We start from the raw sequence: 27283 nt of genomic DNA, 5'->3' as shown, positions 1-27283 counted from the left end.
GAGGTCCAAGGGAGGTGTGGAAAATCTCTGTCTTGCGAGTGTTATAAAATTAGATGGACAAAGGCCGTGGAAACACCCAAGGGAAGGTGTTGTGTTGGTGGCACAACCAGGCAGGCTTCTCTTGAGGTCAAAAGGTGGCTTAAAATATAAGAAGTCCTATTAATGTCAAGATGGTCCTATAGGGAAGATTGGGTTTGAAATGTGTGCTGCCTGGCTGGGTTGGTAAACCAGTTTATTTAGTGATCCCAGTCTTTGGAGTTCAAGACTGTGTCTGGATCAGTTTGACAGAAGAGAAAAACTCACCCAGGATCACTCACCCTGGTCACTTGCACACCATGTGGCATCTTTGGACGCAACGGTGATAAGGTGTGATGGAAACTTCACTGTGCGAGGAAGCTCCATTGGTTTCTGTGACTGGTCGGCAGCGCCGTCTGTGAGAGCCGAAGGGCTGCAGGCTTATGCCGGAGAGAAGGTTCGGGTATCCTTTCGCCTGCCTTGTGTGAAGTTGCCTGTCCCTCCTCCATCCTTTTTTAAGTATCTGCGGGAGCATTAGGACAGGAGGACCGAAACGCAAACACAACAGGCTGGAACTGATCTCTCCATTCTGAGTGATGTATTAGTAATTTTCTATAATTTAATCAGACCGATCGCAGAACAAGATAATGATGGTATGACCTACAAAAGAGGACGTTTGGGGGCGTTAAAGGCTTTCTAGCATAAGGTTTTACAAGACCACGAGCTTCGTGGCGAAGGAATAGATTCTGAGTTTTCTCTTACTGGAAGGAAATCCAGACCGGGCCTAGCTATGGTGAACCGTGTTTTTTTTTTTCCCATCAGATTTCATTACTACTGTATTTTGGCTTAGGTAAAATACTCGAGAATCACATTTTAGAGATAGAGGTTATAAATGAAGGTGCTGTGTCCGGTTGCTGATGTATTCTTTTCTGTTCCCTACCTTGCTAGGTGCAGCTAGCAATTCATGCCATCTAGGGCCAAGCGTACAAAATACTTTATGGTTCATGGTCGCTGAAATGTCTTCTGCCATATTTTATAAGAAACTAATGTGCAAAGTAGAGACCAGAAAGAGCTAAGAGTACTCGGCGGGCTGCAGTTACTAGCTGCTTTCCCTCTTCTGTGTAGGAGCAAGTTTTGTATTTCTATCCTCTGTCTGTAAATTACATTTTTATGATATCAAAGAATGGTGTATGAATAGGTGCGGAAGCAGGAGCCTCTCAGATGACTCTTATCATTCCCCGAGGACCCACCTTTGGGATAGAATTGCTGTAGTTACAAGGTAGTTTCATAAAGTAAAATCAGACTTTGGCTGGATACTAATCTTTAGCTGCATGGGTGCATATTGCTGTTTATTTTATAAAAGTTAGCTTCACTGCCATGTATACACACACACACACACACACACACACACACACACGAAGGCTGCACTGTAGCTAATTTTATAAAATGTACAGTGATACACGCCCACGGTCTGAGATCAGCATGTGGCCTTTAGCAACTCTGCTTTTCACAGACTGACCTAGGGTTATATTAAATGCAGGAGATTCTGTGTGCCTAAAAAGGATATTGTTTCCAGCCGTCCATTCCCTTCTTATTAAAAAACAACCTGCACCACTGAAGTTCTGTCTCTAGAGTTCTTAAATGACGAAGGCTGAGGTCCTAACGCTTCGATGTTGAGAATGTCCAAATTCAGCCAAGTTCTCTCAATCAGCAAGGAAGAAATGTATGGGCCTTCTCTGAACCTCGAGCCTGAAAAAGCAGACCCTAAAATAATCTCTCTCTCTCTCTCTCTGTGTCTCGCTCTTGTAATTTCTGCACGGTCAGACAAGTGGTTAGACCCCATTAGAAGTGTGGTGTGGAGGAAAAAAGACAAGCAGTGGGAGAGAGGAGTATCCCAGGCTAAGTTGTCTGAGTGCTCTGAAGAAGTTGGCTTTCAGAGGGGACCAGAGAAAGCCAGGGGAAAATGACCGTCTGCATGACTGATCGGCAGCTCTCTGCTTATCTGAGCTTTGGATACTGGACTTGTGGAGGGTGATAGATTTTTCTGAAGGTATACAGCACTAGAATCTTCAGTTGGCTGGTAGTGTATCTTAAAAAGCTTTTGTTGTTTGTAAGGAGAGGGAGAAAATAATCGTGTGACTTTGCCCTCTTTTCACTATGTCTACTGTATATGGTATGACTTAACTGAAAACAGAGGACACACATGCTTTTTAAGTTCCTAGTGGTTAAGTGTGTGGACTCTGGCACCAGGCTTTTGGGAACCCAGTTCTGGCACTCACCTTGCTGTGTGCCCTGGGGAGATTACTGAACTTCCCTGTCTTTGCTTTCTTCATCTCTCAGTAGTGCTAATGGTTCCTCTACCATAGGGTTATTGTAAAGCTTGGTTGATAAAGATCAGCATCAATATTGGTAAGTATCCATCATATAAACACACATAAAACCATGCCTAATTAGTGCCTCCTGCGTAGAAAGAGCTGAAGAAATACTAGCTCTTATTATGTATATGAAATCAGTTTCCATTTGCTTAGATGGCGATTAGACTACAGGCATTTCTAACCCAGGACGTTTTCGTGATTTCTGTGTTAAAACATTTTTTTCCATATCTTTCATTAGAACGATGAGTAATAATATGATATGGTAAAGTTCTTTTATAAGGCTGTTAAAATAGGGCTTGACTAATACTTGTTTCATAGGCCAACAATATCACACTAGACTTTTACTATCGGAATATGTTCTGTGTTTGTGACTTGGCCTGAATTATGTCTAAACTGTGTAATAATCATATGAATTATGACTGAGCTTTACTATAAAGTGAGGACAATAAATCCCTGCTCACAGACTTACAGTGAGATTCAAATGAGAGAATAGGTATTTAATAAATGTTTATTTATTCATTTATTCAACAGTCAGTCCACTGATTAAAATTACCCAGGGGAAATTTATATTGGTTTTTCCATGTGTTGTTTAGGTAATAGTTTAAATTTTGCACCAAAGAAGGAAAGGCAGGGTCTGCTGTTTCTAATTGCAGAGAACCAGGCCAAGAGAACACATTAAATTAATTTTAAATGAATGATTCAAGGGTGTGTTTTGTGTGTGTGTATGTGTGTGTGTTGTGTGTGTGAGATAGATCGCATCAGAGGTTACGAGCTAGTGGCCTACCGATGTGTTTTACCCTACACAGTATGTTTAAAAACTTGAGACAGCATTTGGAAATGGGCGGTTTCACATAAAAATCCAAATTTCTAGCTTCTTTTGAAAACTTGGAAGAGCCAGCAGCACGGGACCCACCTCCCCACATGGCAGCAATCTGCTGTAGTCGGTGGCGGCTGTCTCCCTTCCCCGGGCATGTGCTCGTCAGTCTGCCACGGTTCCTACCACTCCGCTGCCACGTCCCCGTCTGCATGTACACCTGTCCGCCTCCCTCATGTATATTACCTCCTGGCCCCTGCAGGCATTTGGATTAGAGACTGTTCTACATTTTCCAACATCCTGTGAGCTTTTAATTTGTCGTCGAGGCTAAGGTATTGCAAACCTCATTCTACAGCAGTATTAAGAAGCCGTAAAGGGTGGGGATGGGGATTAAGATCCTGGTGCCAGATGTATGAGACCCGTCTTGGCTGCACCACATTTTGGCCATGACCTTGGCAAGTGACTGCAGTTGTCTGCCTGTTTTCACATCCGTGCAATGGGGGAACACGGTAGGTTTACGTGAACTGAGTTCCTACATGTTGATACGCAGGCTCGTGTCTGGCACGTAGTATGTGCACGGGAAATGCCGGGCACATTCTTGGATGGGAGGTGTAAATTCATTTCAACTAAGGATCTCAGTAGGATTGCTCTAACTGCCGTGTAATCGACCAAAGACAACTATTGCTGCCTGTAAGTTTCTGATCACCATTAGGCAGCACAGTGATTCTCAACCCTGGCTGCACATTAGAATCACCTGGGAGATTAAAAAATGCAGACCCCCCCCCCCAGCAATTTACATGTGATGGCTCAGAATGGATCCTGAGCATGAGCATTCTGAAAAGGCTGCCTGAGTTATTTGAATGGATAGCCAGTGTTGAGGACCCCTGAGCTTACTGGGTCTCCCACTCTGGGCTGATGCCATTTGTGCCAAAAATAAAGACATGTCATGTTGAGCCTGGGCAGCCTATTGACGATAATTTGCTTGACTTTTAAAACCCTAGAAATAGGGGCACCTGGGTGGCTCAGTCGTTAAGCGTCTGCCTTCGGCTCAGGTCATGATCTCAGCGCTCTGGGATTGAGCCCCGCATCAGGCTCCCTGCTCAGCGGGGAGCCTGCTTCTCCCCCTACCTCTCTCCCTGCTTGTGTTCCCTCTCTTGCTGCCTCTCTCTCTGTCAAATAAGTAAAATCTTAAAAAAGAAAAAAAAAACACAAAACAAACAAAACAAAAAACCCTTAGAAATAACTCATTGACTTCCACTCCTCCAAGTTGAAACCAGAGGGTCAGGGAGGGACCTGAGCTCAGCAGGGGGCATAGACCCCAGTCTTTTCTCTCACCCTTTGCCACCATAATCACCAGGGTTTCTCACTAGCTTTGTGACTTTGGGCAAGTCGTTGAACCTCTCTTAGTAGCACCATCTTGTAAAATGGATAATCGTAGATTACCCACACCTTCTGTTTATGTTACACTGGATTGTTCACAAAGCATTTTCACTGATAACATCTGCCTGTAAGCAGGCAGGAAGGACTCCTTTTCCCACCACTTGGACGGAAGTAGAAACTGAGCCATGGAGAGGAAGAAACTTGCTTGAGGTCACCAGTGTCAGCACTGTCAGGGACCATCTGCTGGTCTCCTGAGGCCTGCTGCATCTCTGAGGACTGCAAAACCTTCGTGGGGCCCCGCACTTGAGGGCATGCCTTCGCCACCTGCACTCCTTCTCAGAGACCCTGCTCTATGGGAGGAACCCTTAGGTGCTGATGGAGCATGTTGCTCTGTGATTCACGAGAACTTGTGCCACCAATAATATATTTCTTTCCTCAAAGATTTATTTTGACGTCAGACTAAGCTGAGGGTAAGAGAATTAGAGTCACATGCAATGACACTTTCTGGGGTCTGAATTACGTGCTCCATATGGAGAACACTGCTTTCGTGTAATGGCCTAGAATTATAGTTGTCTTCTAATCTGTGCTTGTTTGGCCCTACTTGTTAACCCAACAGTCCTCTCCAGAGCATGCAACACAGCTGTATTTGGAAGGAAACAAAGTGTGGGACACCCTCTGCTTCAGGAAATGTTCCTGAAATGTGCTACATGATTTCTCCCTTCTAGGGGAAAGCAAACCTCAAAGGATAACGTACTGGGTTTTAATCTGACCTTAAGAAAGAGGGGAACCAAATTATAGTGAGCTGCTTTCTGACATTGCTAGGAAAAGAGAAATGCCACAATCTAGAAGTGGGGTTTGGGTTGGCTAGACCACTGGATCATATTTAGAGAGAAATGCTAGGCACAGTGGATACTCAAATACTTGCTGATAAGTGAGAAAATATATACCAAAAAAAGAAGTACAAGTATTTTAAATATGACTTAAGTGTATCCATGAAACGGAACCATAGAAATCACAGATATGAATGCTGCTTATTCGTTTATTTTTAAGAGTCTATATTGGCTTTTAATGGCAGACATAATGCATGCTTAGTATAAATAATGAAAACTATGTAGAAATGTTTAAAGTAAAATGTGAAAGCCCCCTTTCCCAACTTCCATCCTCAGAGATAACCACATTCATAGACAACAAGCAGAAAGATAACAAGCCACATTTAAAATTCAGCCTTCATTCGAAAAATGGATGCATTTCAGCGGAGTTGGCTGAGTTAATGCAAGTACTGAATTCAGAACAAGGGTGGCAACACTGGTCTTGTAAACTGATTAGATCACATCTGTACATTGAATGCCAGATCGGGTGCCCTGATTTAAAGGGGGAAATTGATAAACTACTCACCAGGAGGGAGGCAACTAGAATCTCGGCTCTCAAAATCATCATCAGAGGAATTAATTATTGTGACAATTGGGAGTTCTTAATTTGAAGCTAAGAGTGAAGAAAGATAACAGTCATGCCTGGTAACTACATTCAGAAATATAAAGTTTTGTCAAGTGGTAAAGGGAGTAAACTTACTCTGAATTGCCATTCCTCCTAAATTTGTAGTTTGTGTCTGATAACTGGTACTTGATTGATTGATTGATTCATTCATTCATTCATTCAATCGGCAGTAACTTTGGGCTTCTGTACCAGGGACTGGGGATGAGTGGAGTTGACTAGAGCATGGTCCCTACTTGCAAGGGGTTTGAGCCAAGGGGGCAGAGAAAGAGATGGAAACAAATAATTAAACTTTGGCTTGAAAGGTATTTTCATAGATTTATGAAATGCTGAGTGGAAAACAGGGACTAGGACTAAGCAGGTAGAAGTTACAGGGAAGATAACTGATTTTTTTTCAAGATGAGGGACTATTGAATAAATACAACTGTGCAAAAAATGACACAGAAGATCTTGTGTTTACAAAGAAGCTGGTTCAACCACCTGGCAGGGGTGATTTTCTAAGGACTTCAGGTAAAGAGGACTGGGATGGGAGGAGACATGTTTAACTCTGAAATCATTTAATATTATGAAAAAGAATTCTATAAAGCAAAGCCTGCTTTGCTCGGTTTCTCTCACAAAGTCGAAATCTGTTCCTACAACAGAGGAAAACATCTCTCAGTATACTGAACTGAAAGCCTTTTCAGGGAATAAGGGTATATGTCAACATACATGGTGTCACATTAGCTCAGCGAGGACATGATCCGCTGGGAGTTGTAGTCCCTACTGGGTGCTCATTCATTAAGAAAAAGTTTTGAGCATTTACCTGCCTGGTAGAAATTGTAGAGAAGGCAGTCCCTGCTGACAGTTCTTTCAAATGTTGACACAAAACAATCACGGAGGATAAGCACAAATCAATATGCTAACAAGAGCACACGACAATATAATATGAATTAGATGTGTAAATGTTCCAGGAAACTCAGAGTGAGAGTGATGGGGAAAAGATTCCTGGAGAGAAGTGATACTTCAAACGTCCTCGAGGAAGGGATGGATTTAGATCTTGAGAAGAGAGGAGAGAACATTCCAAGCAGAAGAAATGGCATTAGCCAAAAGAGGTTGAAATAAGCCAAAAGTATGTGGGAGACACTAAGAGAAGAAACTTAGCTGAATCAGAAGGGTTATATTGGTGGTGGAAGGATAGGAGGTAGGAAAAATGTAGTAGGAGCTGGTCCAGATGATAAGAGATTACGATTACTAAATTTTGTAGTTTGGATACAATACAAAATCAACTGTGAAATGTAGTAGTTTCTTTCAGTGTGATAACAAAGGAGATGGAGGATGATGGCCTGAAAGGAAAAAAAGAGCCTTTTTAAGTAGGGAGGGCTGTTGAAAACCAGAATAGATGAATGGCCTGGCTGCCGCCTTGGAGGTGTCTCTGGAAGAGACCTGCCAGTGATGGGCTTCTCTGGGGCCAGCGCTCGGGGCTGCAGACCCTCAGCCAGGGCTGCCTCGTGCCTCTTGCTCCTTCCTCACCTCTTCGGTTTTCCTTGGCAAGGAGAGCTCTAATGCAGTGCTTCCCTTTGAGGCTCGTAAAGTAGGTGCTATTTACAAAAAACCATACAGCTAACGTTTATACACAGATAATGAAGTGTAGTGGTGAAAGGGACATCTGTAAACCGACTGCCCAATCTAACACATTTCGACACTGTTGAACCTCTGAGGTGTTCTTCTCCTCTACCTGTTCCCGTTATCCTCAATTTTCTGTTGATCGTTCCCCTCACTTTACCCTGTTTTTGCTTGTCTTTGGGATTTATAAAAATGGTAGCACACGGATGCATTCTGTACCTTGGTTTTCCACTCAGCTATTATCTTTGGGAGATACAACCACACTGACACTTGTAGCTGTGGTCTCCTTGTCCCTGCTCTCGGGTGGTACACTGACCAAACACACCAGAGTGGACGTATGGTTCGTTTCTCCTTCTTGCTGTGATGAACAGTGCTGCTGTGCACGTGCACGTGCAAATCACTCTGTCTTGAGCGACTGTCAAGTTCATAGTGTAGGGTATGGGTTTGCTAATATTTTAATTCTTGCTTGCAAGCTTGAGTTTTATCCTTGGCTACCAATACTGTCAGTGTTTTCTTGAAGTATCAGCCTTACTTTGTTCGTTTCCAAGAAATAGTGTGCCAGATACCCAAATTCGAATGACCATAGGTCATCAGTTCTTCTTTCATTCAAAGTCATGTTCCATGAAAAGAGTGCCTAGTTCAGCTGCCAACTAAATCACAGATTTACTTTTCCTTGAGATAGCCATCACACTTCAGTAACGGTAGAAGTACTTCATGGACACATTTCATTACGTATCATATTAAAAAGATGTTTACTCAGGGTCAGTCTTTAATAAAATTAATAATTTTTACTGCTGCTTCATCAAAGACATTCTTAAGTGAAATGGACAGGGTTGCTTACTTTGGTGTGTGTGTGTGTGTGTGTGTGTGTGTTACTATGATTTTGTGACAGTGAAGATTACAGTGATTACTAGGATGGTTTGGTGCCTCTGCCTTGGTTCGAGCTAAGGTGCCAGCATTTTACCCGTTGTTGCTTTTGTATCGTCATTGCGAATGTCAATAGAGTGAAAAGGGCAAATAACATCTTAGAATTGTTATGAAAACAGTTTTGATCTTGAGGACACTGAAAAGGTCTCAGAGACCACTAGAGGTCTGCAGACCACACTTCGAGAACCAGTATCTAAGCTGTCTACATAGGCATGGAAATGTCGGTCTTGGTGTTTGTCTTTCTTCAGCTTTGCTCGATAATGTTATAATGCAGCACTTAGTGAATATTTGCACTGAAGAACCCAAAAGGCAGAGAGCCCTGAAGACAGGGAACCCTTTGCTCACAAGTGTTCTCAGCTTCTCTGGGATTTCTTTGAAGTCTCTTGTTCTGTCTGCAAATGGGAATGAAAATATGTATTTTGCTCTATAACATATCTGTTCGTTTTGAAATAAAAGTAATGTTTTAAATAAACTTAGCAGTTAATATTATTCTTCAACAGAAAATTTTTCTCAGACAGACAGATATATATATATGTAATATCATTGGTCAGTGAAGACACCTGATGCTTACCGTGACTTCCCGGTATCCCTGTTAGGGAAGAACTCCACTGAGTGCCACGGGCTAACACCTTACCATGGAGAGTACATAGCTGCGTCTGACAGATGGCCAAGGGTTTTGGGTCTGGGGAGCTGGCAGTATTGCTGGGCTTCTTGTGTTCTCTCTCTGGGCTGCTGTCCTCACCAACCATTGACCCCCCACCCAAGAAAGCTGAGTGCGCTCCTAGGTGCCGTGCTCTGCCTTTCCTCCCGCATCAAACCGATCACCAAGTCTGTTGAGTCCGCTGTCGATGTATCTCTAGAATTCATCACACCCACTCCCTGCTACTGCTATAGTTTACACTCCTATTTTCTCCTGTAAGGATTCGTATCTTTGTTTTTTTTTCCTTTTGCCTCAGCGTCCTGTCCCCTTCCCTCTACCTTAGCCTCTATGTAGCCCCGTGTTCACACTGCTTCCACAGTAGGCTTTCTGAAACATTCATGCATTTATTTAGGATCCTTTAGACATCTCCCCAAAGGATAAAGTTTGCTCTTCTTAGCAAAGTATAGAAGGTGCTTCATCATCTGAGCCCCCTTTCTTTTGCCCTGCTGTATATACCCTTTGTTTCATTCATACTGAATTATCTATTTTACAGACCACCATGCTTGTATTTCCTTATTTTGGAATTCTTTCTCTCTATTTCTGTGATATCTTCAACCCATCATATTTGCCCGATTACCTTCTACTTATCCATTAGCACTCAGTTTTCGGGGGAGCCTTTCCTGCTTCCCCACCTCCCCGACTATTGTCTCACCTACTGGGCAGAATTAGGCATCTCCACTGGCTCCCATCAGGCTCTCATAATACCTCCCATGCTACATTGTAATTCCTTATTCCTCTATGTCCTCATTGACCATGAGCTTTCTAAGGGCATGGACTCTTCCTTATTCATTTTTGTACATTCTTGCATGTAACAGTACCTGGTATATACTAGGTGGTCAAATATTGTTGAACGAATGAATGAATGAATGAAATTAAGAATGGGTCACAGGATCAAAGAAGTAGGCGGCGTCCCATTAACATTGTTGAATGAATGAATGAGTTGAACGAATGAAGTTCAGAGTGGGTCCCATAGTCAAAGGGTTTTAGAGGTGGAAGGGACTTTGGAGAACATCTGTTGTCATCCTTTCTCAGAAATGAGAACATGATTTGCCTAAACTGTACAGCTGGGCTGGGTGGGAGGTGATGAACAGTGCCACAGACATTCACATGGCTGCGGCCTAGAGATGCCTCGGGAAAGTCATGTGCTTCCGGAGGAGACTTGCCGAGGAGAGCAGAGGCCATGGCCCGCACCACAGGGGGATACCACAGTCGAAGTGCAGAGAGAACTTTTGTGGTTGGAAGTCTGTGGCACATTCCAGACTGGAGAGTCTCCCCTCAGCTATTGGCTGGTGCTCGCTCTCTGTCCTCAAACTGTGCCAAGACTGTAAGATTTTCCTGATGACTGGGCATAATCTACATCTGGATTCCATGGTCATAACAACCAGAAGTTTCCTGTCCTCTTTGGTTGAGGTGATTATGATATAGAGCTGGGTAGCAGTATCAACAATTTTGAGGTAAGCCCTACTGTTTGAAACCTCATGTTCTCTCATCTGAGATTTCTAGGTGCTTGGGAGGGAGGGCAAGGGGACACTACTATTCACTAAGTGCTAACTCTGTGCCAGATGCTTTACTTACATAATTCTGATTTACCTTTGCAATAACCCCGTGAAATAATAGGTCTTAGGTATCCTATTCTATAAAGGAGAGAATAGGCCCGTGGATGGATGTTGGGTGGGTCTATTAGGAAGCAGAGTGGGAGTGTCTGGTGTCTAAGCTTGTGCCTTTTCTGTTTTGTCATGTTGCTTCAGCTTCTAGAAATGTTTTTTTGCTCTTCAAAACCTATCACGGCCTTATTTTATTAATTTGGTGAATTCTTGATGTTGCATTTATTTTATGTACTTAAAAGGAAGAGATCTGTAGTTTGCTAGTTTAACGTTGTCTGTGTTTTGCAGTTTACAAATGCTTTGCCATCTCTGCAGGACCACAAGGTACGGGAGAGGGAATAGGTGTTACTACCCTGCTTTACAGATGAGGGATGGAGGGATGGGAAGCAGAACGTTCCACATCTGTCTGGCTCATCTCCGTATTCCTAACACCCGCTCTGTGGGTTAGTATTTAGTAGGCCCTGGTTTTTGTTAATTAAACATGAAGAGTTATATAGCTGGTAAGTTCCAAATTCAGACGGGAATCCAGGTCCCTGCATCTGAACTCTGAGCTCTTTCCACTGCTAAACTATTCTGCTTGTCCCGGAGCCCTCATCTGTGGGACCGGGAACCCTCTGGTGGGGCTGTCTGGTGAATTTCCACCATTCTAAATAAGTACAGGTGGCCCTTTAGAAGAAACTCTCTTGTTCTTATTTCTCTTCTTTAAATACCTCAACATAGGATTTTAAATAATTTCCTATCTACCTGACACTTCCCAATAAAATGACTTCAAAAGGATTGATTATCCAATAATGGATTCATAGAAGATTGACAGCAGGAGGATTCCTGAGATCATTTAATACAGTATTTTTCACAACTTAAAAAAAAACCATAGTGGAACCCTTGAGTTTAAGGGGAGCTCCAGTATGTAGACGAGAGCAAAGCCAGGTTGTGCTGCTTAGATGTGTGCTAAGGCAGGAGGTAGGGCTGGATCCATGCTACCATGCCTTCCCTGGAGTTCTCGGGTTCCTTGATGCTATGGTTTAAAAATCACTGGTCTGTTCTTACCCCTCATTTTATAGTGAAGAAACCGAGGCACAGAGGTGCTCAGTGACTCACAGAGGTGGTTGGATTAAGATGATGAGGAAGCTTGTTGTCATGTATCTGAATTTCCAATATTGTTTTAAGCACCATTCTGCTTTTATTATAAAGAAAAAGTGAAGTACCTATTCTTTCGAGCGGGGGGGGGGGGGGTGTCAGCAAACTCTGACCTGTTTTGTGCAGCCCCTTGAGCTAAGAATGGTTCTTACATTTTTAAACAATTTTGTTAAGACAAAAAATAAGCAATGGCAATAACAAAAAACAAAGAATATGGGACAGAGACCATATGTGCCCTGTAAAGCCTAAAATATTTGCTGTCAGTCCGTTCTCAGAAGAAGATTGCCGACCCTGCTGTATTGGATTCACTACTGCTGACGGTAACGTGGAAATACCAAAAGAATTTGGCTTTCTCTAAGTAACTTCAAAACATGTAGATTTAAAAACAAAGCCTGATTAGTTGAGCATATTTACATCAAAGAGCTTTTCAAACTTGTATTCCTCAAATGAGCTTCTTTAAATGGTCCAACACCTCTTCATCCTTCTTTACAAATACCAGGTTTTGGTGGAGAAAGGTTAGTTAACTAAGTTCTTCAAATACGCAGGAAACATTGCAGCCCAAGGGCTGCCTATAGTTGAAAGTCCTAGAAAATGCAAAGGAAGTGGTGTGCACATTTAAATGCAAAATTAGTACATTTTATAGACCCCCCCCCCCCAACAAAGGTTCAGAACAAGAGGAACAAGAGTATGAGTGGTGTGAATCGCTCCTGGTCACTTTGGGGCCGTACCTATGCGTGCCAGAGGGATTTTTATTGTCTTGAGCCTCTGCCTTGGAGTTGAGCCTCCATTTGTTTTTTATATTTTTTGTTATTTTTATAAATGCTTATTTTCATTTTTTAAAAATTTAAATTCAATTAGCCAACATATAATACATCATTAGTTTTTGATGTAATGTTCGATGAGCCTCCATTGAAGCAGGGATCAGTAAAGCACATTTTCCTAACGTCATCCTTAACACTTGATGTGTTTCCGGAAGCATCTGAGCTTTGTTGGGGGAGTGGCATGGATGTTTTCCCCTGCGGAACATCGCTCACGGGGATAGGTGGCTAGGAAGCAGTGCCAGGTCTTTCGAGTAAAAGACCTAGGGAAGGTTTCTCGGTGAAACCCCAAGTGGACAAGCCCGTGCAAAGCTCCCACCCCTGGGAGTCTTCGAAGAGAATTAGGTGGGTGAAACCATAGGATTCCCAGTTGTTGAGGTGACGGTCATCTAGCTACAGGGGACCCTTGGAATTGCCCCAGGTTTGTTGGTTGGTTGTGATATTTGTTGTTTTCATTGTCTTTGGCATCATTCATGTCTTGTGTGTGTGCCAGAAGGTGGGCAGGGAAAATAAAAGGAGACAATGGATAAGAATACATTTGATCACTTGATAGCAGCCGTGGCACAAAGCCTGGTCAGAGTACAGGTTAAAGTTGTTGGCCTAAATCAGCGTTTAAAGTTAACTTTGAGTTAGGGTTGTCCTTGTAATCAGTGTCATGGGTTTGTGTGGTTAATCCAAAAAAAAAAAAAAGAAGAAAAAATAGTTCTCTCCCAATTCATTACACCAGTATCCTTTCGTGAAAATGTGGTGGGATGGGGGGAGGGGAGTTGGGAGCTGCTTTCTCTGCAGCTTTTGTTTTATATGTATTTAAGCGCTAAATAAAAAGCAATTCCATCTCCTCTCCTTTGGTAAATCTCTCATCCCCAAAGGCCCATTTTCTTCCAGTATAGACATATATTTTTAGTAAATAAAGGACTTACTGTGTGAAATTTTCCTTTGGCAGGCAGAATGATTATAAGCATAATCTGTTTCATTACAAGGTACGTGATGTCAGTGCTTGGCAAATGTGCCTGGGAAGAAATGTATCATTTTATGTATAAGCTAAGATTTCAATAAGTAGCCATTTATCTCTCTATAGAGTGCTGTTCATAGACGACAGAGTGCATTATTATGTTATTAGGGCTTTTTTCGTAGTTAAGTTCTTTTTTGATCTATTAAGAATTTCCTGGTGATTTCAGTGGTTTGGTAATATATTGTTCATCTTATAACAGGTATTGGTAATGTTGGGATGAAAACATTTATACGAGAGGAAATAATAGTCAAGGAAGCAGATAATCGACCGATTTATCAGCCTTAACAGACAATTTTTCTGATAACGCCATGGTAGCCATGGTAAATTTACTCCTGATTGCTTGAGGGGACACATTCTATATGCTTTTTGTAACATGGAGGTGCATGGAAGGGTGAAGGGAGCAAAGTAATCAATCCGTGGACTAACCAGGAGTGTTTTGGTCTCCAGGTTGGCCTTTTGGCCCGTGGATTCACGCCGTATTTTGAACGATCCCTTTCTTACTAATTTGCCACAACATACGTAGTGATGAGTGTATTTTTGTCCGGAGATTTTGAAGTACCTGTAGTCCTAGAAGCCTTCTCTTCCCTAATGTCTTTCTCCAGATCTTTCATTTGAACAAAATTTGGTTAAAATGTAGAGGTAGGTAAAAATAACTTCACAGTCTGCTCACAGTCCTCGAAGCCTCAGAGGACTTCACACGAGCAGCAGGGTGGTCAGTTTGTGCGGTAATAGCCTGCTTGTACAGAAACTACCGCACTAACCAAGGCTACAGTTTAGAAGCCGGAGGTGAGCAGATCCAGAAAAAAAAAATGCCTCAGGCCTTCATTCAGGCTTACGTATATTAGTTTTCAGGGGCTGTTGCAACAAAGGATTACGAACTGGGTGGCTACACAGAAATTTATTGTCTCACTGCTCTGGAGGCCAGAAGTCCCAGGTCAGGCTGCCTGCAGAGGCACAAGGAAGACACAGGAAGGATCTGTTCCAGGCCTCTCTCTTCCTTGGCGTGACAGTGTCACTGCAGTCTTCACTGCGTGCGTGTCTGTCTCTGTGTCCACATTTCCCCTTTGTATAAGGACACCCATCATAGGGGATTCGGGTCCACTCTAATGACCTCATCTTAACTTGATCATCTGCAAAGACCATCTTTCCAAATAAGGTCACAGTCCCAAGTCCCGAGGGTTGGACTTGACCATCTCTTCACAGGGACACAGTTCAACACTAGGTTTTCATCCTTGGTTTGCACGCAGTGTTAATAAGCCGGGTGATGGTTACTACAGCTCCGGCAGCCAAAACGCCACACATTTACAAGGAGGGAACTCATCTCTGAGAGTGTATGTATTTGAAATCCCAACAAAATAAAGCTTAAAATGTTGATTACTTGAAGGTACTGTGGTACTTTTTGGTTACCTGAAAAATCACTTTTTTGTCAGGCTACTTGTACTCTTCGATTTCCGGAAGATTTGGGCTTGAACCTTGCTTTGTCTCTCATTACGTGTGTATATTGGATAAGCCATGAACCTGTGGAATCTTGGTTTCCTGGTCTGTAAAATGAAGAGACTATGGTCTACCACATAAAGTCATTGTGAGGATCACATTTGCTGGTGAATATTAAAGCATCTAATAAAGCACCCTGTACATTTTTAGTGCTTTATGCATGATTGTTCATTCATTCAACCAGTGTTTGTTGGGAGGCTCCTGTGTTCCAGGGCTGGTTCTAGAATTCACTCGTTCACTTCATGATGATTATACCATGATGTAGTAGTAGAAGCCCTGGCCTTTGGAGTGAGACATCTGAGCTCAAGTCCTGTCTATGTTCGTAAATCAACCATGGGACCATGGGCTAATCGCTGGCCCTATCTAAGCCTCTGCCGAGAGACTAGCCATATGGACTAAAGCTCCAAGGCTTTTCCATCTCTAATTCAGACACAAAATTCAAATTTAGCAAATAGAGTTACAGTTCTTGGTCTCCTACAGATCCATGGTGTGGTCCAGGGAAGTTACCCTCTGTGATTTAGCCTTTCTGTCTGAAGTAGGGGCAATAGGACTAGTACTCTCTGTTTTCTGATAGTAAGAATAGTAACAAGGGTAGCCAGCCTTTAGTGAGCTCTTGACACTGCGCTAGATACTTTTCATAGATCCTTGCTTCCCCACATAGGGGACATGTTTCTCCAGAGCAGGTGGAAATCAGAGAAACGTGCTGCATCCCTGCAGAGAAGAAACCCTCAGGGGTTTGTGAGATACACCCCTGTAGTATTTAGTAAGAACAAGCCCGGCTATAGTACAGAGTAGAAAGTGGAATTCACATGGCACGTTAAGCCAAGAGTCCAAAGAAATTTGGGGCTTACCTGGAGGGGGCTTCAGCTTGGGTCCTTGGTTCCCCTGGGGTGTTTTTCTCTTTTTTTGGCCACTAGGGAGACTGGTGGAAAAGTTTGCAAAACAAGCTCTTTTCCCTATTTCATGTTTGACTCACATGAGAAAAATAGGATTATCATTTGTAATTTTGAAAATCGTTCTCATTTCCAAGACTGACAAGTGCTGCCTTTCTGATTGTTAAGCGCATTCTTCTCTCTCATTCATACATTTGACAAATAATAACTGAGCACCTGCTCTGTGCTCCATCCCATTCTAAGTGATGAGCGTACAGCCGTGAACAAAATTAAGCCCTCTCTCTCGTGGAGCTGTTCTTCTAATAAACAGTGTTGTTGGAGGGGAGACCTGAGGAAGTAAAGGAGTCATCCCTGTGGCTATTCGGGGGAAATTTTGATATGTATTTATTATTTACTAGCAAGGAGTAGGAGATGAGGTCAGAGGGATACAGATTATGTAGGACCCTAAGGGCAAGGTAAGGGTTTTAGATGTCATTCTGAGAACCGTGAGAAGCCATTTTGGAGGCTGGCTGAGCATAGTGGGGCAAGAATTGGAAGTAGGAGGCTAGCTGGGAGGCTACTGCCATCGTCCTCGTGAGGGCTGGTAGCGCTGTAGCTCGGGGCGGGAATGGTAGACATGGTGCGAAGTGGCGAGATTTGGGATGCATGTGGAAGGGAGAACCAACAGGATATGCAGATGAATTTGATGAGGCATGTAGGGAAAGCGAAGAGTCAAGGCTGGCTGCAGGGTTTTTGGTCGAAGCAATCATAGGGATGGAGGAGCTAACATTTGTGTTGAGATGGCAGTTTGTTCGTTTGTTCGTTTGTTTGTTTTTAAAGATTTTCTTTATTTATTTGCCAGAGAGAGAAAGAGCACAAGCAGGGGGAGCAGCAGGCAGAGGCAGAGGGAGAAACAGGCTCCCAGCTGAGCAAGGGGCAGATACGGGGCTTGATCCGAGGACCCTGGAATCATGACCTGAGCCAAAGGCAGATGCTTAACCGACTGAGCCACCCAGGAGTCCCAAGAGATGGGCAGTTTGATGGAGGAGGTTGGGTAGCTCCTCGGTCACTGGAAGATCTGGCAACTTCGTATAAGAATACTGAAACCAGCTGAGATACCGTTGGCAACTCTCTTTGAAGATAAGGAGTGATGTGTTCATTTGTGTTACCTTTGTTTTACTCGTGGACATTTACAACAACACTTGGAAAATACTGCTGTGCGCAAAATGTGTGTCTTGACCCGGAGGGCCTCTTGGTGCTATCTCAGTCTGCGGACTCTTATCCTCTCCAGACTTCCTCCCATTTCCCCTGTGCCCTCACGGCACCTTTTCCCCAGCTGGACTGGTGACAGGAGTCTGGTTGTCTTCTCCACCCTGGCAGTTTTAAATAACTAGCTGTTCTTAAATTTTCCTTCTGGCCCTGCTGACAGCAGTTGGGTACCCTGGGCATCGTGGTATTTCGCTGTGATCCCTGAGGCTCTGGCCCGTGGGGCCAATTGCCCGCCCGTGGGTTTCACTCACACTGTGGCCTTGGAGCCCCAAACCCCTGAGAGGTCTCTTAGTGTCAGGCAAACTGGTGTGGGGAACATGCTGAGGCTTTCCGGCTTCAGAGGGACAATTTAAAAATTGGCAGGTAAGACCGGCCTAAATGAGGATATGTTTTATGCTTAAAATCATCAGATCGGTTCAGAACAGCCTAATGTGCAGCATGCCAAACCTTTATTTAACATTACAGAGGTCATCCTTGTCTTCCTGGTGCCTCTTCCCTCTTCTTTCTTCTGTGACTCACATTAAGCCAATTGTAGAACCCGCCCTCTGGCTTCAGTGTTAAGTCCAGAGAGCGGAACCTGACCTCCAGCAGGCTCATCCAAGGGGAAAGACCTTTCTCTAGGTGGTAAGTGATCGAGAGTGAAGCCAGGTTTTCAGCCTCCAGGGGAAGGTGGCCTGAGAGGAGGAGGCTAACCTCCGAGAAGAGACGAGAAGCAACAAGAGAGAGAGCCCTGATGGTGCGTTGACATCCTCTCAGATCCAAGCTCCATCGTGCCCCTCTCTGGGTTTAGTACAAGGGCTGAGAGCCTTACCTGTCGCTTCATGCAGTCCTGGTGGTCACTACAACACAGAGGCCCTCCCCTACTCTAGGCAGAGCATCGAGCAGGAATATGAAAATGACCAACTTATGGTCCCGCCTCAGGCATTCATAATCTAATGGTCTGATTTCAAAACGAATGGGTATGGTTAAGAAAATTGGTAAAATCTGCACTTTAATAAATCAATAGATGGTCTGTTTTTTAAATGTGAAGAATTAAGAATATAAAAACCAGTTCATGAGGTTAGTTTCGCTAATGTATGTCACCTGAATGTTAGCTTACTCCATGACAGGGCTGTTTCCTGCCAGATAGTTTGAGAAGAGCAAGCCCTCCAATACCTGAATTTCCAGGGTCATCTGAGAAAGTCATCTTCATCCCTTCGAGGTCCATTGCCAAAGCCATCTGCACCACTGGAATTGATTTATGCACACACAGCTCTTGCTCGGTTGCTCTGTGATGGAACCAGCCATTGTGCTTCGGACGCTTGGGCAGCCCTGGCTCCCTGATGATTGCAAGCCGTTGGGCAAGAGACTGCTACATCCTGGGGCTCCCTCTCGCAGACAATAGCTCCCTGAACATAGTAAATGCTCAGGAGATGTTTGTCGAATTAAGTCCATTATTAGCTTTGGCTTTGCTCATAGTTTCTATACAGAGCTCCTCAAGCCACTTTTTTTTACACACCACTTTTGTATAAAATTGTGTGGAAAAGTTGGTTGTCCGATTTGAGGTAGGTATTACAGGTACAAGTGATTCATAGGGTAGGGATGCATGACCTTAAAATTAAATATAGATCTTTAGCTATCAATGTGTGTTAGCTGGAAAGGAAGGACACTGGAAGATTTTTAGATGAAAATGAGCCTGATGGTTAGTTGGGAGATACCAGTGAAGACACCTGTTATCAAGAGAAGGTGTTGACTGCCAGAGGACTGGCCATGAATCAATACCATCCCAGACGAGTCCTAAGAATTTCCACCTTGTTCTCTTCAAACCCTCTGGTTAGATTCACAGCAGACCGACTGGTGGGATGGGTGGTGGGTCGATTTAGAAACGGGGCTTCTCGATTTCCATCTCCACTTATTTTAACCTCAGCCAAAGGCATGAAAATTAATAGGTATCTCTGTCTTGCATTTTTTCCCCCTTTTTTCACTCCCTGTCTTTCTGATCGAGGATCTTCTGAGTTGAGTATTTGTCCAATTAAAAGCATCTGATTAAAACTGTCAACCCGAAGAGGAAGTGAGTTGAAAAAAAAAATGCAGCAAGAGTTGTGGATATCGAGTTACCGATTTTCTGCTTGAGAACTGAATTATAAATAAATGTGTTAGGTAGTGGAATTTTGTTTTGTTTTCCCCAAAGGAGAAATATTCACCACATGGAAACAAAATTTATTCAGCATATTTTCATTCTGTAATTGTACCATTTCTATTCTTAATTCTTTGAGTTTATGATTTAAAGTGAAAAACACCCAAACAGACTGTTGTGTAAAATTGACAGGAATGAGTGTGAACCTGGCTGTCAGAGACATAGGTTGTTGTAAAATTAGCCATGGAAATAAGCTTCCTATTCTGGAGGTTAAAAATAATGTATTTAGAAGGAAGTTATTTACATTGGCCGCTTAGAGGCTTCCCCGGGAGCCTCAGTCGGGAAAGCTGTGAACCGCACAGTCGGGGTGCGCAGGAAGCGTTTCCGGGACGGCGCGGTGTGTGGGGGGCTCGGCGAGGAGGTGCCACGATTCCGTGCTGGTGACAGACAGGAAGGTGGAGCTGTCTCGCTGCCCGGGGGCTTCTCGAATTGTGAAAGAGAGTCCGAAGTCAAGCCCAGCTTGTTCTGAAAGTTCGTGGTGTCCAACAAAGTAATCCCCTCGATTGCAGGAATGCCTTGTTTTGAGCTTCGCCAGCGAGACCGTCTTTCCTCAGAATGTCCTGTGGAAGGTTCCAGAGGTTCCTGCCCACCCCGCTGACGGGGAGCTCCCCGTCAGTGGACCCGTGCAGCCTTCAAGGACATCTCCCGCTTGAGATCCAACGTGAAATACAGAGCAGCCCAGCAGGGGGAAGAGAATCCGTGTTTGTGGGAGAAAATGCTTGTGGCTGCTGTTTTGTGAACTGAGAGCGTGCTGGTGTGAGCCTCTTAGGATTGTTCTACGGCCTCTGCAGGTCTCCACTTCTCTGGCATTCATTTCTCTGAAAGCTGCTCCCGCTTTTCGCTTGACCTCACGGGATGCCAGAGTAATTTCAGAGATGCTTCTCCTCGGGTGTCTGGTCTGGCTGCTCCTAGGCCACGCGTTAGCGTTATTGGGTGATTACTTGACTAGTAATACTCAGTTTCAGGAGCAGCGTCTTCAGAAAGGCGACTAATAGAGCATCGGGAGTTTAAAAATATGCTTCATGTACCCGAGTTTTCTTGCAGTCCAGAAGAGAGTGGATCTCAGAGGTGTCTGCAAAGAACCGAGGACTGGGTATTTGAGACATATCCAGGGATCTTGTAGGACGGAAACTGGTCTGTTTAAGAAATGCTTTGTTTGCTTGTTTGGGGCTGCCGTTTTGGAAAGGTTGGGAAAGTTGCTCTCCATGTGGATATCAGCTGTTTGTATCATTCAAGAATGTTCAGATCTCCTTATCACTGCTTGATAGGATTAGAGCCTGAATGGGCAACTTCAGTTTTTGATGTACTCACGACCTCAGCACGTTTGGCGAGAGAGTCTTCTTCCTTGCTGAGGCTGTGGAGGGGCTGGGAAATTAAGTTTTGCCTTTGGGGCTTTGCCAGTAGAAGTGCTGAAATCTTGAGGCATTTGAATCAGTTTTTGACCGCTGCAAGAAAGAAGTTGCAGGGAGGGAATGGAGAGGTTGGAGTATGGGAATAAAGGATACTTACCTCTTAATGGTGTATCTCAGGATAAGGAGTGAACACCGTCCGTATCTATGAGAATTCTCTTGCTTCTTTCTGTTTCAAGAGTGGAAGGATGGCTGACTGGGGATGGGAGGGCAGCTGCTCCAAGTTCTCCAGAAGTTGCCGTGCAGAGGGCACCTGGCAGATGGTGACGTGGGACTGTGCGGAGAAGCACTGGCCGGGTGTTGTGAGAGTTGGGTTCTTGGCTCTGGCATTAGCAGTAGGTAGCTGTGTGTCAAAATCCCAGCAGGGAGCCCCTCAGAGTATTTCATAGTCTCAGTAAAATGACAAGCCTGGGCAAGTGGTTATGATTTTTTGTGGTTCTGAAAACCCTGGTTTTCTGTACCTTGTTCTCCGACACTTGCCACGTTGGTTCTAGACCAGTCTTGACTATCTGGAGCTACTCTCATATGACAAAAATATAACCTAGAAGTATTTACTTTTGAATCATTTATTTTCCTATGTTCATTTAGTGAGTGTCAATAAAGATCAGAGAAAGAGACTCTTTGAGGAAATAAGTCAACTGTTCTTCTTGTAGTGATTTTTAATCTTTTACTTTTCTTACTATTTACAGGATCATTCCCATGTGATTTTTCTAAAGGATGAAATATTTAAACTGAAATCAGGAAAGGTGGTTTGCCAAAGGAACTTAAAATTAGCCCTATTGTTGAAATTGATGTTGACTGCTTGGTGTTTGGTAAAAAGCATCTCTTCGAGAAGCCATCGGGGAGATGAGTAGCTCAGGGTCCTGCCGGTTTCAGCAAAGATGAAAAATGTTGAAATCGAGTGGGAAGAAGGAAATGTGGCAAATCACAAGGAACCAGACTGTTTTTAACAGAGAAAATTCAATTCTATCTGCCTTTTTTCAGCAAATTCCGTTTGATATTTTACATTTTCTTGATAATTTAATAAAGAATCTCAGGAAGGAGTTGCAGAACTTTAGCTTAGTGAAAGAGAATTTGTCATTTGTGACATTTCTTCTCTAAATACCATGGGAAGATCAATGTATTAGCTTGTAGCTCATGCATTACTAGTTCTAGCTGTTTCTATTCAGAAAAGAAACAGCATGTTATATAGCAAAACTTGGCACAATGGGGAGTTTGGGCTTAGTCCCTAAACATTCATTGAACTCTGCTGGGGTCCAGGCATTGTGCTAGGCACAGTGGGGGATGTGGATGATAAAACTCCATCCCTGCCTCCAAAAACTCCATCCCTGCCTCCAAGGAACACCACCACTTACCTTCTAGAAGATACGCAGATAGTAGACAGGTAATTTAGAGTGATATAAAATCAATAGGAGCAAAACACGGGATTGTGGGCTCTGCATTCAGAAGATGCACAGAATCTGGCCGCTTCTCACCGTGGGCGGTCACCTTGAGCTGAACTTCACACTGTCATCCTTCACCTGGGTTCCAGCCTCGTAGCTGGTCTCCCTGCCCCCACCCTTGTGTCTGCAGCCTCTTTTTCACATAGCAGCCAGAAGAGTCCTTTGAAAATGTAAGTCGCATCATATCAAAGCCCTCCGTAGTTCCAATTTCACCAGATGCAAAAGACCTTTCAGCAATTTACAGCGTTGTGCGGGTCTGGTAGCCTCATTGCCGCACCACACACTCCCAGCCACCCTCTCTCTCCCCCCTCCCTCGCTCTCTCTAATGTTATTTCTCTGACTTCCTCTCCTACTGCTCTAACCTTTACTTGTTCCACTCTGCCCACACTGGCCTCCTTGCTGTGTCACGAACACACATGTCCCCACATCAGGGACTTCACAGAGACTCCCTGTACCTGGAACGTTCTCCCAGGGGTAGCTGCCTGAACAACTTCCCATTTCTTCCGTCTTTGCTCAGATGTCACCACCTCCGTGAAGCCCCATTCTGACCACTCTATTTAAGATTGAAACTACCCGTTACCTCCAAACCTCCTTGTCCTGCTGTGTATCTTTTTCCGTAGCACTTATCACCCTCTGGCTTACTCTATGATTTACTAGTTTTTAAAGTTTTGTGTGACATCTATCTTCCTCCACTGGATATAAGCTACAAGAAGGCTGGACCTTTGTTTTGTTCAATGTGGTTCAATCTAGAATGATCTAGAACAATGCCTGGCATGCTGCAGGGACTTCACAATTATTTGTTGAATAAGTGAATGAGTGGATGTGAAGGAGAGATTAATTTTGAGAGTTCCGGGGACAATCACAAGGAAGAAACTTTTGAGGTAGCAAGTTGAAGGATAAATAGACAGTCAGGTTTTCTGGAGGAGAGAAAGACATTCCTGATAGAAGGACTATCTTGAGCAAAGGTAAAAAAATGACAGAGCTCCTGGGTGCTCTTGGCATGGCAGGGAGTCCCGGCTGAGTGGTGCTTGGGGGGCAGTCAGAGTGGTAGTGGTGGATAGATAAATTAATAGATGGAAAATCATTAAAGGGGACTCTTAGTAGAGGAAGGGAACAAATTCCTAATCATTGCCTGTGACAGGATGGCAGGCATGTTGGTAATTGGAATCCACGACTCTCAAAGAAGTAGCGTGCATAACATGGGAGACGTCGTCACTTTAAGAAATCAGTAATGTGAATAGTGTCTGCTAATGAGGTCTGATTTTTGTGTAGAACTTGACAGTCTGCAAATTACAGCCACATGCTTCTTATGATTTAAGCTTCCTAACAACTGGGTGAAGTTGCAATATATAACAGTAGGTATTATTTACATTTTTGGATAAACTTTTCAAAAAAAATCAGTTGCATCTTCTATCAAACCAGCTAAGCGGCTTTCCGGAGGTCATGGAATCAGAAAGTGGGGAAGCAGCTTCCCACTGTCTTGTGCCTCACAGACAACATTTTCCCACCCTGCCAGGCCTCCTCTCTAATTCTGATGAGACACTAAAGATATCATGCTGGTTGTTTTTTTTTTTTCCAAGGGAGCGAGTGTCGTTCCGTTTCCCCCACCACTGAGAATAGCAGTCTCTTCATGTAGTTACTTTTTTACCAGATGCATTTTTCTCTCCCCCCTCTCCATTTCAACTTGTCTGGAATAATTATAGAAAGATGAATATGTTTCGTAGGTGGGTGTGTTTTTACCTTTGCCTGTTTAGTATTTTACCTTCTTTCAGGCTTATGCCAAGTCTGTCTGACTCAGCACCTGACATTATCTAGTAAGGCTGTTGCTGTCTTTCTTGTGGTTCTCGGGGTGGGGGAGGGGAAGAGGAAGCATGTCAACAACTCCATTTGAATGTCTTCAGACTTGCTCGTTGCTCACTGGGGAGTAAACCTGATCTTCTTAATTCCCCCAGATGTTAGTAGGCTGGAAGAGGCGGAGGGAGAGCTCAGTGAAGGAGAGCACTGGTATGGAAACTCTTCAGAGACTCCGTCAGAAGCATCCTATGGAGAAGTCCAGGAGAACTATAAGTTGTCTCTGGAGGACCGGATCCAGGAGCAGTCCACTTCCCCCGACACCTCCTTGGGAAGTGCGACCCCCAGCAGTCACACGTTGGAGCTGGTGGGACTTGACGGTGAGGTCCTGCGAGACTCCCTGCAGTGTCAAGACCACCTCTCCCCTGGCGTGTCTTCTTTGTGTGAAGATGACCCCCCAGGCTCCACAAAGCCCTTGAGCAGCAACCTGAGGCGGCTGCTGGAGGCCGGCTCCCTCAAACTCGATGCCACGACCACGGCCAATGGCAGGGTGGAGTCCCCGGTAAACGTGGGCTCGAATATCTCCTTTTCCCCACCGTCCCACCATGCCCAACAGCTCAGTGTTCTTGCCAGGAAGTTGGCTGAGAAGCAGGAACAGAATGACCAATACACTCCAAGTAACCGTTTTATATGGAACCAAGGTAAGTGGTTGTCCAACTCAACCACCACCTGCGGCTTGTCCCCGGATTCAGCCATCCTAAAACTGAAAGCTGCAGCCAATGCCGTTCTGCAGGACAAATCTCTCACCAGGACTGAGGAGACCATGCGATTTGAGTCCTTTTCCTCCCCTTTTAGCTCCCAGTCTGCCAGTTCCACCTTGGCAGCCTTATCCAAGAAGGTCAGTGAGAGAAGCTTGACTCCTGGTCAGGAGCACCCACCTCCGGCCAGCTCTTTCCTTTCCCTGGCTTCCATGACCTCCTCGGCTGCCCTTCTGAAAGAGGTAGCAGCAAGGGCTGCTGGGAGTCTTCTGGCTGAGAAGTCATCACTGGTGCCTGAGGACCCTCTACCACCACCGCCTTCGGAGAAGAAGCAAGAAAAAGTCACCCCGCCACCCCCGCCACCACCTCCGCCACCACCGCCACAGTCCTTGGAATTATTGTTACTCCCCGTTCCTAAGGGAAGAGTTTCTAAACCCTCCAATTCAGGTATGGAATCTTTTATTTCCACCATCGTGTAAGTTTTTTTTTTTTTTTTTCCCTTTTTACTGTAAATTGCCATGTCTTCTTCACTGCTTTATTCGGTTGGGCTCCCCATCGGATCCGAGGCAGGAATAAAAAAGCAGGAGCACAAGAAAATACTTTAAGTAAGCAGAGTAGTGGGCTTTCATGTATGTATTACACAAAGACTTCACAAATAGCTTCATTTTTGAAAGGTAATGAATAATCTTAGAGATGTACAGTACTCCTCCCTTTCATATAAATGATCTTTTTTTTTTCCTTACCAAGTGCAGGCTGGGTCCATACAAGACATATTTAATGGGAGAAGATCAAAGCATCTTTGTCATGGAGTGCATGGCATCACTGAACATAGGGGGAGAAAAAACCCCCGCTGCTTTTGAAACAGTGGACAAGGGAGAGCCCACCCTCCTGCTGCCTCCCATCACAAATGGACTTTTGTATACAGTAACTACTCGGCCCTAATTTATCACACTATACACTTTTATGTTAGCATTTTTATTATTTTTTTTGTGTGGAATTTAAGCCTTTCCCACTTATCCTGTTCTTCTGTAATTTCTTGTCATAGAAGAACTCTAAAGAATATTGTCATTCAGACATAATCAAAGCATTTCCTGCAAATGCTTTTTTAAAAAAATTCAAATCCAATCAGATTCTGAAGGAATGTGCATGTGGAAAATTTGAATCATAAGTTTTTCTTGTGAGGGCAGACTTTCCAAAGGAGAAGTCGCTTGTCTTATGGAGCCTTGACGTTCACAAGTTATTCATCTGAGGGAGAAATTTAGTCACTTGAGTTCTCACGGTGGAAGCATCACTTCTTGTACTGGTTTGTTTTTAAATTGTGTGTATGATAAATTCATGGTCCCGGGGTGGATGTATGGAACTTCAGATGTCTCCCAAGGATATCCTGTCAGATTGGAACAGGAAGTAGGCTATGTGTGTCCTCATCAGTATAAACACTGCCGTTGTGTGTGTCTAGCCAACTTCTGATTATTTGCAGCTACATTGATGAAGAGTGCTTAGAATGGCAAATAATTGAACGATCGCAGCTAGCATCAATTTGACGCACTTCTGACAAATTTCCATTTAAATTGCTGAGTGGGCTATATGCGCTAATTCTAATTATTTTAGAACTTGTGTAAACAGAAGAATAGAACTAGGGGAATGGCTATCTGGAACTGTTATGACGCTGAGTGATCCAAACCATTAACTCTAGAGTTTCCGAAGTGTCCATAAAAATCCTGAAATGTTTATCAATTCTGAGTTTCATGTCTCCTCACTTCTTACCTGCCATCTGGTGAAATAAAAGCGAGAAATGGCTAAAATTAGGATACCAGGAGAAGAGCAAAGGGAGCTGGGTAATTTTGCAATGGAATAAATCACTCCTCGTTTAGAGAAATTTCATTTAGGGGTAGCAGCAGAAAGAGAGGTAGGGCTGTATGTAACATGTAATTTTGTAAATATTCTCCATATCTGGTAATTGAATGGGTGTATTTATGGTTTTTACACTGTAAATTCATCTGGACATTAGTTACTTGGGAAAGCTTATATAAAATTAATAATCAGTGTTAGTTGGCTGAAGACTTGGAAAGAGGTAACTGACGAAACTGTGGCTCCTGAATGCAGATAGTAGCACCTTTATCTTTGTGAAGTGTCTTGGGTGTGACGAGCAATAGCGGTGAAGTATAGTTTTTTTCCCGCTCAAGTGCTTCGATGCATG

At 43.8% G+C, this 27283-nt stretch overlaps 1 protein-coding gene across 1 annotated transcript in view; it reads left to right on the top strand.

The window, feature by feature from the left end:
• ZNF827 (zinc finger protein 827) overlaps positions 1-27283 on the top strand; it is a 161616-nt gene that overhangs the window by 6050 nt on the left and 128283 nt on the right. Inside the window, exon 2 of the mRNA XM_026499427.4 lies at positions 24490-25533. Coding sequence (XP_026355212.1) covers positions 24490-25533 — 1044 coding nt within the window. The remainder of the gene's footprint in view (positions 1-24489; positions 25534-27283) is intronic.

The sequence above is a fragment of the Ursus arctos genome, unplaced genomic scaffold (assembly GCF_023065955.2).
Source record: "Ursus arctos isolate Adak ecotype North America unplaced genomic scaffold, UrsArc2.0 scaffold_11, whole genome shotgun sequence".
NCBI lineage: Eukaryota > Metazoa > Chordata > Mammalia > Carnivora > Ursidae > Ursus > Ursus arctos.
This window is presented reverse-complemented; position numbering and strand designations above follow the sequence as displayed.